The 14034-nt window shown below is 33.7% G+C and overlaps 2 protein-coding genes across 2 annotated transcripts; one reads left to right on the plus strand and one right to left on the minus strand.

Moving 5' to 3' along the window:
* Nucleotides 1-1563: 1563 nt before the first annotated feature.
* LOC114740302 (uncharacterized) lies at nt 1564-2160 on the plus strand. The gene is made up of 2 exons (XM_028928421.1): nt 1564-1877; nt 2107-2160. The coding sequence occupies exons 1-2, from the start codon at nt 1587-1589 to the stop codon at nt 2125-2127; spliced, it is 312 nt and encodes a 103-aa protein (XP_028784254.1). The 5' UTR covers nt 1564-1586; the 3' UTR covers nt 2128-2160.
* A 3292-nt stretch (nt 2161-5452) lies between these two features.
* LOC114740294 (pentatricopeptide repeat-containing protein At4g02750-like) lies at nt 5453-9705 on the minus strand. The gene is given in 6 exon segments (XM_028928413.1): nt 5453-6557; nt 6560-6917; nt 6920-7057; nt 8191-9378; nt 9380-9456; nt 9459-9705. Coding segments are annotated over 6 exon segments (2316 nt in total). The 3' UTR covers nt 5453-6249.
* Nucleotides 9706-14034: the final 4329 nt, after the last annotated feature.

Consider the following 14034-nt stretch of genomic DNA (forward strand, 5'->3'; position numbering starts at 1 on the left):
AAATTGCACATAAATATTTATTAATATAAACTCAGAACTACTCCAAGCTACTCTAAAATTCTAAGACTACCCTCTAAACCAAAATTACATAAATATATTAACTCTCCCAAATCTAGGCATTTATAATAGATATTATTTTGAATAATTTACATATAAGGCTATTTAAATTAACAAAAAGTAATATATTTTATACCAAAATCTAAAGATTTTATTAAAATTCTCAATTATTTATTATAATCTCATTTAAAATTTTTCAAACCAAACAATTTTTTAAATTATAAACAAACGTAACTTATCTCATTTCACCAAATCTCAATTACAATTTTCAAGCTTCAAAAATTATTTCAAAATATATCTTTAACTTATTCAATATTTAAACCGATTAAAACCTCAATAATATATAAAATAACTCAAATAAATTATTTAACTCAAATTTAATCGGTAAAAACATATTACAAGTCTAAATAACAAACTTTTCAACTAAAATCTTAGTTTAAAATTCTCAAAATAATCATTCAACAAAAATAAACCGATTAAAATTCCTTAATAATGTATCTTTAAATTTCTACGGTCATATATTGTCAAAACTCCATATTTACTCTATACCCAAACGTAAAATTTTCTAAACATGATAATGAAACTAATAATATAAAGATATAAATATATAGGAAATATTCATAAAGAAAATATGATAACAAGAAGTAGTTTTGTGTACCTAAATGATCTCCAAAACTGTCAGGTACTCTGCAACTCAGCTCTCTCTCCCCTTTCCTCTCTGCTTCTCACTCTCTTTTCTCTTCTTTCGCTCTCTTTCCTCTTCCGTCTCTCTTCCTTGCTTGCAAGAAACAACCGGGATGAGGATATATATATATTCTCACATGTAACTTCACCGTCCTCCACCCAATTTCCACTTCCATCCGTACTTCCCCTTCTTTTTCTTCTATCATTTACTACTACTCCTCCCCAAATTCTCCTTCCATGTACTATACCCCATTTTTTTCCAACATGCGTCCTCCCTTTTTCCTTCTTCAATTAATACTATTGCCAATTTTTCCACCTTCATTTACTATTCTTTCCCAAACATTCTTCCTTTGTCCGTTCCTTTCTTTCTTTTTTTCTTGCCCCATTTAATACTCCTCCCCTCTTTTCAACTTACGCCACTTTCCCCCCATCTTTTCCCTTCTTAATAAATCCCCCCCCCCAAATTTTCAACTCTCCGTGGAAAAAGGGGGTTGGTTTTTTTTTTTTTTTTACTAATAAAATATTATATATATTTGATTACAATTTTTTTTTTATAGAAAAACTAGTATGTTACACCTTCTTCCATGACGCTTCCAAGCGAAGGAGTTCCCGAAAATGATATGGAAGAAGGGTCTGGAGATAGTGATGAAATATTGGGGGCACCAACTGGGATAAGCGGAGAGTTTAATTCGGTCACATTCAATGACAATGGGAGGAAGTGGAGGCAACACTGGGATGAGACGGGAAAACAGTCGGGGGTAGTAGAGCACAGGTGGCAGTCGACCTAGTAGCTCATTAGGGGTTAAAAAAAGGGCGAATCCATGAAGAAGAAGAACACTGCCACTATGAAAATAGCAGATGCATTAAGCAGGATAGCTCAGGCAAATGAAAATGATTCTCAGCGTGAATATGAAGAGATTTCAGAAGCACGTGCTAGGAAGATAGAAGAAGAAGCGCGTGCTTATGAGACGTCAATTGCGGGAGTCATGGAGCACCTTAACGAAGTTGATGAAGTTGTTGATGATCCTGATTTGTTTGGCCGGTGCACAACACTCCTTATGAGGGAGCAAGCTGCAAGGGAGATGTATGTGACTCTGAAGAACAAGAGGGAAAGACTCCTGATCTTCTTGAAGCACGCAACTAAATATTGAGACTTCATTTGTGTTGCTTATCATAGTATTTGACTACTTTTTGTGTTATTCAGGAGATGACTGTGATAATTTGCATATGTTTTAGGAATGATGTAACCAGCACTATTGTATTATGTGACTGCTAAACTTCTTTAGGAATTAGACAACTTATTTCCTTGTTAAATGTTTACTAATTTCATATGAGGATTTCTGAATTTTATATCTATGTGCACAGGACAAGACAAAAAATGGCTGATGAAATTAAAATTGCGGAAAAGTATCGTAAACGACAGAACAAACGGATTAATCAAGTTGCAGTAGCAGTTGGTGGATACGCTTCTCTTCATTTGTGTAAAGAGCCCCAGCACACAAGTATTTATACAGGCAAGGCATGGGTAAGGGACGTTTTACAAGGCCATTCCACCCGTTGTTATAACATGTTTAGGATGGAAAGGGAAGTGTTTTTCAGTCTTTGCACAGAATTGCAGCAACACGGTCTTACGGAAACTAGAAATGTTGGGATACATGAAATGGTTGCAATGTTTTTAAATACCGTTGGCCATGCGCTTAGTAGTAGGATGCAGCAAGAAAGATTTCAGCATTCGGGGGAGACAATTAGTAGACATTTCCATAATGTCTTACTGGCATGCTGTAGACTTGCTATGTCCAATATCAAACCAAAAGATCCAACATTTCAGCATTTGCATTCAAAAATACAGCCCGGTGGTCGATACTGGTCCTTTTTCAAACATGCTATTGGAGCAATTGATGGAACACATATTTCATGCGTTGTTAATGCAACTGAGCAAACAAAATTTGTTAACCGAAAAGGAAGAGTGACGCAAAATGTAATGGCGGTTTGCGATTGGGACATGTGCTTCACTTTTGTATTAGTCGGATGGGAAGGTAGTGCGCATGATGCTCGTATATTTGACCACGCTCTCACAACTCCTTCCATGAACTTTCCCCATCCGCCTCAAGGTATATTTTAAATTGCTACAATTTATTTATGCGATACTGTTACAAAACAAAGTTTATTGACACCAATCATATATTTCATGTAGGCAAATATTATTTGGTGGATGCTGGCTATCCGACACCCGTGGGATACCTTGGTCCCTACAGACGTGAACGCTATCATCTCCCTGATTTTCGAAGGTCATCTGCACTTGAAAATGACAATGAGGCGTTTAATTATTTGCACTCAAGTCTACGAAGCACTATTGAAAGAACTTTTGGAGTTTGGAAGAGTAAGTTTGCAATTTTAGAAAACATGCCGAGCTATGACTTTCCAACACAGGTTCAAATTGTTTGTGCAACAATGGCCATACATAACTTCATTAGATCAACATCCATTTCTGATCCTAGTTTCATTTAGTTTGAACAAGAAGGTTCTTATGCAGAAGAAAATAACGATGATGATGGAATTGGATCTTCACATATACCTTCATCAATAGAATCTTCATCTCATATGGCTCGACTTCGTGACTCCATAAGAGATCAAATTATTCACTATATACGAGAATAGTCATGTCTTTTTTATTTCTTCTTTCTTTTCAGATAATGTAATGTGTTGTTAAAAAAAAAAGTACTTGGACAAATATTTTTCGTTGCAACCTCTATTATTAAGACAATTGATATGAAATTTTTTGTGTGCTTCTTTAATTTTGTGAAAAAAAAATTATGGGATTTTTCATCTTTAAAATCTTTAAGAAATGATCATATTTTTTGTGGCATAACTAATTATTTTACAAAAACATATTTAATTACTTTATTAAAAATATGCGTATTAATTTTATTATTTTATTAATATATATTATTTATTAATATATATACATATTTAATATTTTATTAAATTATTTTCCAAAAAATATTTATTTATTTTATTAATTTATATACGTATAAATTTTTTTATTAATATTATTAATTTACTTCAAATAAACATATATTATGAAATATATCTTATATGTAATTATCATTTAAACTTATGTCCTTTTTTGTAATTTCTACATGTAAAAAGCACTTCTGACAAAACCTATCCAAACACTCTCACATTTTCAGAATCACTTTTTCAGAAAACCTATTCTCTCAAAATCTATTCTCTCCAGAATCAATTCTCCAGAAGCTATTCTCCAAACCATGGTTTGGCTTTAATTTGATAAAAAAGAATTTTCGAGGAGGGGGGAAGAAGCTTTCCGAACAAGGGGAAGAGAAATTATCATTTAACCATCCTTTCCTTATTCTTTAGAGCCCTTTTCTTTGTTTCTCCAACAAATGCCCATGCATACCATGGGCATCATGCTCAGCTTCCCTTCACTGCAGGGGAGAATTGTCAGATGAATCTGATCATTCATATTTAACAGTTTTATTCAAAAGAATTAATCTGAACAATAAAAAGTTTATTTGAATGTTCCAAACTGCAATGGAGGACAAAAGAATTAAAAAAAAAAAAAAAAAAGCACAACGGAGAGAAACTAGACTCACTTGGGGAAGGTTTCAAAATCTGGCCAAACACAATTTTGCCACCAATGGAGCAAAGTTGCTCGAGGTAGTTCGGGCATTTCTTTTCTCCCCAATACCCATCTTAACAGAAAACAAATTCCCGAACTGCAACAAGCGACCTCCATCCATTAGTTAAGCAATGGACGTTCTCCATCCATTAGTTCTAGGATGCCTGATGGGTTAGTGTTCTCCAGCTCATATGGGCAGGTAGGCCATAGGCGGGTAGAAACCTGTCAATCTCCAAGAACATATTACATAAAAGCAAGGAAGGTAAGATATGGCAATTACTAAAGACGGTATTCTATATCAGTTTTTGATTCTCACTCATTTTGTTGGATTTGGATACTTTTTCTAACATTCAAACATCATTTTACATAAGATCTCTGATTTGGATTCACCTCGTCATTTTATTAGAGATGAAAGTAGGGAATGGGTTTTAAGAAAGATATCTGCGATTTATGAACAGAGAATTACAAAACATGTTCCAAATAAGATAGTAATGACCCACAGGTCACGGATACTTGCAAATGAGAAATTTGGCATATAAATGCAGAAGTTTGACTTATAGATGGGGCTAAGAAAAGAATTAATTTCCCTATGTGGGACCTGGTTGTAATTCTCCCATTTATTACAGAAGATCTAAATTCTTCATGGGAGAAAAAGAGCATCTAAATTCAGAGTGCAACTCATGGAAACCCTCTTGTTCTCCATTTTTTCTTGCTTACGCTAAGTTTCAGACTTCGTTTATAGGAAAGAAAGGAGTGCGTAACATCTGTGCACAATGTCTATATCTTTAAAAGAAAAAAAGAAGAAAAAAAAGGAAAAAACCATGCATATGAAATATGAGTTGCCGCAGATCAAACAAAGGTTCGAATATAAAATTAACCGAGCACTTAAACTAGTCTTGAAAGACATGGGAGTAAATACTTCACAAGAGCTTCGGCCATATTCAGCTTTTATAAATTTGAGAATTGATATAGCCTTACATTGAGTTGTTAAGTTCTTAGATACATAAAACCAATCATGGACCGTAACAATTTAAATTTCTAAAATTTTGGATAGTCTTTCACAGGCTTTCCTTTTTTCTGAAAGTACCCATAATATATCTAAGAACTGGCAGAATAGCATCCTAGGAAGACAAAGATGCAGTAGAATTGGAGTTTCCTTGGGTTATTGTAAGTATCAAAATAACAGCTCACCTCAAATCAAAACAACTGTTGTTGAAAGCATTTGAGCCATATTGATCATTATAATGTTGCTCTTTATAATGTTTGATAGTGTGTCTCGCAATGATGGAGTAATCTTCATTATTCAGTCTGACAAACCCACGGCCCGCATGAATGACTGAACAGAATAACATGTATGGTTATCCAATCAGCTTAGATGTATCATCGAGCAGAAGTAGCGAACCAGATTCTTTGCTAAGACTTTGGTTATTCTGGGCTCGTGTTCTTAGACCAAATGAAGTTACTTTTTCACGTCTCCAACATCTCGAGGAATGAGAGGCTATAAACATGATTTTGCAAAGAGCGATGATTTACCATACTCTCCTTTATTCTTTTCATGTTATCTGTTCTCTCCAACTTCTCTAGGCCTCTCCAATTTGCATTCTGGAATACAACTAATAAAGATCCCAGAATCCAACTCCCATCACTCACTATAAAGAATTAAAATAGTCCCTTTGTCATTCTGAAATGACTGGAATCACCCTGATTCACCGATATTCCTCTAGCTTATTTTATTCCTTCGCAAAAACATTAATTGCACAATGACAAGGACGCAATGAAATTCACTTCTTGCTTCCAATGCTTTTCAATCCCCTGGTGCAGAAAGGCTGGTAGAGTAAAAGGACTACTGATCTCATATCTGACCACGTTTACCAATAATCTCCACAAGAACAAGTTCCCTCACTGAAGTGATGAAAGCGGTGAGAATCCCTTAAGATGATCAGCCTTCCAACAATCTTGGATATGTATTTCATGGCAATATGACAGTCTTCACAGACACGCAAGTTTTTCATGACACGTATTGGTCTTCCAGCTGGTATAGTCAAAATTCCAAATGCCACAGCTAATTTCTCACTGTGATACTTAAGCAAATGTTCCTTTTCTTCCTCTTCCACATCATGCAGGACTAATTTTGTTCTAGTAACATACCCCTCACGCTTCATTTTTAGATCTAATCTTCTAAGAAGGCATAGATTCTATTCTTTTCTGGATGGAAACAATCCCCAACAGAGAATGTATGAATCTTGTTTTGTACCTCAACCCAACTATAACCTGGTACTTTCTTGATACCACCATCCCTCATTTTCAGCCTCATCTTACCAACATCAACCCATCTACCTGAAGCTGCATACAAATTTGAAAGGAGGACATACATTCCTGTGTTATGAGGCTCCATTTTGAAAACCATCTCGGCAGCCTTCTCACCCAGTTCAGTATTGCCATAAATCCTACTTGCACCCAGTAGAGCTCCCCATGTGGCAGCATCAGGCTCAAAAGGCATGTTTTTCATCAAATTATGTGCTTCTTCCAGGCGGCCCCAGCCCTCCCAAGAAGATCAATCATGCAAGTATAATGTTTTGAATTAGCTATTATACCATAATCCCTTTCCATCGAGTGAAAATATTCCATTCCCCTGTCTATCAAGCCAGAATGGCTACAAGCAGATAGAACACCGACCTGAAAGAAGAAGCAGGATGCTATCAGATTTAGTGAACAGATGAATAATTAAGTTGGCATTGGTTGAATTTTGTGCTTCGCCAACACTCAATGATGGTTGTAATATTTGATTGCAAGAGCAAGCAAACGCGTTAGCAAGATCAACCATTAGAGCTATGGAAAGAAAACTGAAAGATTGCTCTTAAAAACAATATGTGTTTGACAAGCGATAGGGTATGCTGCCAACAACGCCAAGTTCATATTAAAGAGGGTGTGTGTGGAGTCTTAATTCATTGGAGTCACTAAAGTAACTCTCCTATTAATTCTCCAAATCAGTTTAACCAATACCCGATATAGTTCTTAACACCATGTTTAGCAATGGTGGCCATTTCCTAAGTACACAAGGTAAGCAAGTTAACAAACAAAATCAGATTTCCAAAATGAAATTAACGAAATAGCATGAACAGACAAGCTTATTCTCTTCATGAAGATTATATGTTCAGTTTATGTCAGAGAAACAATGTGCTCCCTTCCTAGCAAATGCACTATCATAGCATCCCACACATTCTTGTTGGAGATTGCTCAACCATGTAATAAAAGGATCTAGTTGTAGTGTCACGCAAAAAAAAAAAAAAACAAAAAAAAAAGGAGCTAGTGGTAAACTACATATACAAAAAACAATAATATCAATAAAAAGACGAGGAATAGAAGATGACAATAGTTCACACTTCCAGCTGGGCAAGGGAGTAAATCATGCTATAGATGAGCTTTGAACAACATTTAAATAGAGATAAGAGGCTCAAATACCCAGAAGTACCCATGGAGGAGCACCTAACACCTTGAAGTTTTTTTTTGGCTCTTATATGCCCTGGAAGTTTTATTTCATACACTTCTGCCCTGAACCATTATCCATCATTAAATTTGACCGTTAAAAACACCAATCAAATCACATCATTTAATGGTCAAACTTAATAGTGAATAATGGAACCGAAAACAAACTTCTAGGGCAGATAAGTGCCAAAAAAAACTTTCAAGTGTTGGGGCCTCCTTCATGGATACTTTCAAGATATTTAAGCACATTATCCCCCCCCCTTTGGTGACAAGCACCTTATCCCTACTTAAATGCATATAACATGTGTGATAAATATATATACCATAGTAATGTCATCAGGTTGAATTCCCGATGCCTTCAGCGACTCAAATATCATTAAGGCCTGTCTGCCAAACCCATGCCGAGCATAACCTGCTAACATTGTGTTCCAGGAGATAATATCTTTATCTTCTATTCCCTTAAATACAACATAAGCCTCTTCTATGCTGCCACATTTACAATACATTCCAAGAAGTGCATTCCCAACAAAGCACCCTGTCTCAAACCCTGCCTTTACTGCCTGCAAATGAACTTGCTTCCCTAACTCCAAAGCAGCAAGATCAGCACAAGTGCTCAAAGCACAACTAAAGGTTGCCCGATTTATTGTTTCCCCATCTCGCTTCATCTCTAAAAACATGTGCAAAACATCTTCATAGTGACCTGTTTGAGCATAACCAGCTATAATAGCTGCCCATGATACACAATCACGTTGTGGCATCCTCTCAAACAAATTCCTAGCTTCATCAATGTTACCATTCTGAGCATATCCAGTGATCATGGTATTCCATGAACTTATATTACGACAAGGCATTGCCTCAAATAATTCCCGGGCCATATCTATTTTCCTGCATTGCACGTAACCTGCGATCATTGCATTGTATGAAATCTCATTTTTTTGGGGCATTTCATCAAAAATTCTTCTCGCCTCATCCAACATCCCATTCTGCACATATCCAGAAACCATAGCGGTCCATGTGAACACATCCCGTATTGGAGACTCCCCAAACAATCTCTTTGCTTCTGACAAAGCTCCATTTTGAGCATAACCTGTAATTATAGTGTTCCAGGAAACTTCATCTCTAACAGGCATTTGGTCAAAGAGCTGCCTGGCGTCACGTAACATCTTCCTCTTTACAAACCCACCCATCAAACAATTCCAAGAAATCAAATCCCAGTCTGATTTTGACTTGAACAACTGGCAAGCATCACGAAGTCTTCCATTCTGAATATAGGCTGCCAGCAATCCATTCCACGAGATTGAATTCTTATTAGGCATCCTATCAAAAATAGTCCTTGCCTCATCAACGTATCCATTTTGGGCATACCCAGACAACATAGCATTCCATGAAACAATGTCCCTTTCAGGCATTAAGTCAAATAACCTACGGGCGTCACCAAGCCTCCGATTCCTGACACAGCCGGTAAGCATTACATTCCACGAAAAAAGGTCCCTTTCAGGCATTTTCTCAAAACAGATCCCTCGCATGATCGAATTTTCCGTTCCTTAAGTACCCGGATATCATAGCATTGTATGAGACAGAACTTCGACGGGCATGGTGTTGAAGACTTGGAGGGCGACTTGGCAGTGCCCATTGCGCATGTGAGAAGAAATGACCCTGTTCCATTCAAAAATGTCAGGGTCCTTAACTGTAGAGGAATGTTTCAATGTATGAGATTTTGAAGGTGAGCTTTCTTCGATGGTAACGGGTTTGGGATTTCTGTGTCTCGCTGGTTGACTCTTATTATAGAGAAAGCGGACCTGTGATTGTCTCAAACCATAAGTCTCGCGCAATCGCATTGCTGTTAACTTCGAACTGTATTATTTGATTCATACAACCTGCTAGGCGTGCCGGAACATACACCAACTCGACCCGTCCGTTCGCTTCATTAGCTACTTGGACTTCCTCTGCCTAAAAATATGCTCAAAGCGCCGTGAAGATGGTCTCAGGGTCTGGGCCTTTTTTTTTTTTTTTTTTAAATACGTCCGAACCAAGACTCCGTTGAAGAGCTAAGAAGCTCGTGTAAGGTAGTAGCTCCGAGAATCTGGATCCCCACAGGTTCATTCAAGGCTTTCTTTGCAAGCATATCGGCTCTTCGGTTCTGTTCTATGCGGACCAGCTGCAACTCAACCTGCCACCGTCGCCGGCTCGTTGCAGGGCCCGAAAAGCATCTTTAAAAATACAAATAAAATAAAAAAAACCCCTTCGTACATGGTTGGTTACAATTTTGTAAGTTCACTCCATTTATTTTTCTTAAAATAATTATGTAGGTGACGAAAGGGAAAGAAACTAAAAAAAAATAATTATTAGTATTTTAAAAAATATATCATGTTAATCAATTTAATCAACATACTTAATCTATTTAAATTAATTAATTAGGTCTTATATTAAAAATAGTAACAGTAAATTTCAGATTTATTTCAAATTTTTATATGTTTAATTGATATTTTATTTTATTTTAATAGATATAAATAATTTAATTATTAAAAAAATTGCATACTAAAAATTTTGAATATAAACTACCCACATCAGATATTGGGACCTCTTGACCCCATTTTTTCTTGTAAAGATAACCTCATGTAAAGAATGAGGGCTAAGCCCAATATTGCGTGGATCTGGAATGCTGAATCGGGACGTGAAAGCGAATAGTTATTAAAATGGGCCCAGGTTGGTTCAGAGCATCGCATATCACGTTACATGTATGGCGGATGGGCTCTTGAAATGACAAATGACAGATAAGGATCAATTTAAGCAGTTCAATACGTTTAACTTTTTGTACCCAAAAAAAAAATGTTTAACTTTTAGGGGGTGTTTGGATGAAATCAAACCATGGTTTGAGAATAACTTTTAAAAATAAATTCTTAGAAGAATAGATTTGTGTGAAAAATTGATTTTGATAAAGTGAAAGTGTTTGTATAATTGTTATCAGAAGCATTTTGTATATGTGCAAATTACTAAAAAAAGCATAAGTTAGTATGATAATTACATAAAAGATAGATTTTATAATATATTTTAATTTGAAGGAATAAAATTGTTAATAATATATTTTTAACAGCATAATAATAATAATATATAAGATAATGTAATTAATAAATAATTAAAAATGTATATTATTTATAAAATATAAAATTAAATATGTTTATAAAAAAAATAATTGAGGGGTGTTAAAGTCATATTATCATTGAGATCTATTCTGACAGGCATAATTATACTCTCTAATTTAAATAAAAAATAGAACAGATTCATTTCTTCTGAAACCAAGGTTTGAGCACAAAACCAAGGTTTGACCCCAAAACCGCGGTTGTTAATTTTTCAATGTTTAGTAAATTTGAGACTCAAATCATGATTTGGTTTTTAAAACCATGTTTCATCATATTACCAAAAGATGAGGATTTCAAAATTAGAAAATGCCAAAAAAAAAATCAAAAAAAGAAAGGGAAAAAAAAGATGTGAAAAATACCTTCGCAACACAAAACAGTTTAGTTTAACTTACGAAAACCAGGAAGCATGCTTATCTCATAAGATTTTAGTACCAGTTTTTTCAATTAATGATTAATAGTTTCATAATTGATTTTTAGTCAAAATATGAGTGTTAGCGTTGAGGGTTTTATTATTAGTTTTAATCAAAATACAAGTGTTTGGTTAATACTTTCAAAATCTCGATTTAATCAAAATATAAGTATTCGGATGGTACATCCCAAAATCTCAAATCCGCGACCTTTCACTTTCAGTTACAGTAAAAAAACTACTATTTCTGGTACTTCGTATAAGAGTTTTCAAATTAATACGAATAGATTAAGAAAATTAGTTATTTAATAAATATGAGTCGATTTTCTTAAAATACTTTTTTAAGCATGACATTCATTGGATGAAAACTTATCAGGCCGCATTTGACATTATGTTTGAGATCACTTATAAATACATTTAACATAAGCCGAAACAAAACTTTTCACATATAATTATGCAGTATTCTGTAAATTATAATAGAAAAAATATTTATAAACCATTTTAAACAGCCTCTCAACATGCATAACCGATATCTATATTTTAGAGAATAAATTATGAAGTTGTGAGACAAAGTAAATTAAAGTTTTATACTACCTCCGGTCCTAATTATAAGAGCTAATTAATTAATTTGAGGAGATTAAAGAAAGAAGTTAAGTTAGTTATTTGTAACAAATAAGTGTTATCTTTTCTAAAATATCCTTACTAATCAAGTGTATTGGTTAGAACTATTATTGTTGGAAGGATTATTTCGGAAAAAAATAGATAAATATGAAGACAAAATGGACTAGAATCTTATATTTAGGATTAAAATAAAATTTAAATAAAGTCTTATATTAAGAAATGAAAGTATTATTTAAAACTAAAGTTAATATTCAGCTACTGTTTATACTTAGTACATGAGGTAATATTTGATTGGAACTGAGAATGGAGATTCCGATCAGGCTTCTTGTCTTCCACACTCTCCCTTCCTCGCCTTTTGCCGAATCCTGAAGGACAGAAAATTAAAGAAGGCCCTCTCAAGTGTGATCCCACTTTGTACCCTAAAAAAAAAAAAAAAGAGAAAGTGTCATCCCACTCGACTTGCCACGTCACTATACGTTGAAGCTGAAAAGGAAGTCTAGAATAAAATTGCAATACAATTTGCATTCTTATATCAAAACCTAGCATTAAATATATTATTTTTTATGTTATACTAGTAATACGAGTACATCAGTATGGTCATAGTTTCGTCATGTTAGGAAGAAAAATGAATTCTTCGACTGAAAAAATTGGTGTGGCTGGTGAAATTATGACTTATCAAATTTTAGTGACCATTACCATATTTTATTCTATTTATTTTAGGAAATAAAAATACATCAAAAATCTTGAGTGAGCGAAAAGCATGGTGTCTAATGAAAGGAAATATTGACATTTGAGTATGAAATCACAAATTTAAATATCCTTTAAAGTAAACAATACTTTTTGGAGAACTATTTTCATTTCGGCATGATAAATACTAAAATTTAATCTAATAGTACCGGATATAGACTATCAGTAATGTGTTTGGAAAACTTTGAATAATCCTTTTTTATATATAGTAAATTAGATAATGTTAATTTTATTGCTTTTTGACTAAATTGCATCTTTTATTTGCTCTAAAAATTCTCTTAACTTTGAATCATCTTTTTTCCCCTCTTTCTAACCAAAACTAAATAAAGGCAAAATTAGAAAATTATCATTAAATACTTAACAAGTGATTTACAATATGGATTATAATGATATTATCTTATTTTTTGTCAAACAATAATTTGTTTCACAATATAAAAATTATGAAAGAATCACATACTACTACATCCGATCCTTAATATAAGAGCTAATTGACTAATTTGAGTAAATTAAAAAAATTAGTTAAGTTAATTATTTGTGATAAATAGATGTTGTTTTTCCTAAAATATCATTGCTAATTAAATGTATTGATTAAAATTATCATTATTATAAAAATTATCTTGAAAAAAATTGATAAATATAAAAAAAAAAATTAGAATCTTATATTTATGATCAAAATAAAAATTAAATAAATTTTATATTAAGAACTGAAACTAGTATACGTTGATTTCTAAGTTTAAAAGAATAGTATTTCAAAGTCACCATCTTTATGACATAACTATGATCACAATAGACTTTAAGCTTATGTCATTGTACTATTCATATACTAACACCATTTAAAAAAGGATTTTGAAATGAAGATAAGAATTAACTCCTCACGAGTGATGACTTGGAGGTTGAGATTGTGAGGTTACGGTGTTCTACATTTGCACGCAAACTGCTGAGGAGTTGACCAAATTGATGGATGACACTAGAAAACAGCAGTTTGAATTTTGAGCCATGCATTGGCAAAAGGACAGAAAGACCCAAAAAAAAAAAATCCAGCACCCACAGTATTTTTTGAGGTCCGCTCAATATTTTAAAATATTTTGTAGTGCATACAATATTTTAAAATATTTTTTAGGAACATCTAATACCCTAAAATATTCTTTTGTCTTCATGCTAGATACACAAAAAAATATTTTTAGATGTTAGATGCATAAAAAAATACTTTAAAGTATTAAATGCACACACAAAAATATTTTAAAGTACTAAAT

The sequence above is a fragment of the Neltuma alba genome, unplaced genomic scaffold (genome assembly GCF_004799145.2).
Source record: "Neltuma alba isolate B1F8T4 unplaced genomic scaffold, ASM479914v2 tig00003098_pilon, whole genome shotgun sequence".
NCBI lineage: Eukaryota > Viridiplantae > Streptophyta > Magnoliopsida > Fabales > Fabaceae > Neltuma > Neltuma alba.

Coding starts and splice junctions, on each gene's coding strand:
- LOC114740302 (XM_028928421.1), top strand. CDS start 1,587: ATGAAAATAGCAGATGCATTAAGCAGGATAGCTCAGGCAAATGAAAAT. Junction 1,878..2,106: donor TCCTGATCTTCTTGAAGCAC/GCAACTAAATAT, acceptor CTATGTGCACAG/GACAAGACAAAAAATGGCTG.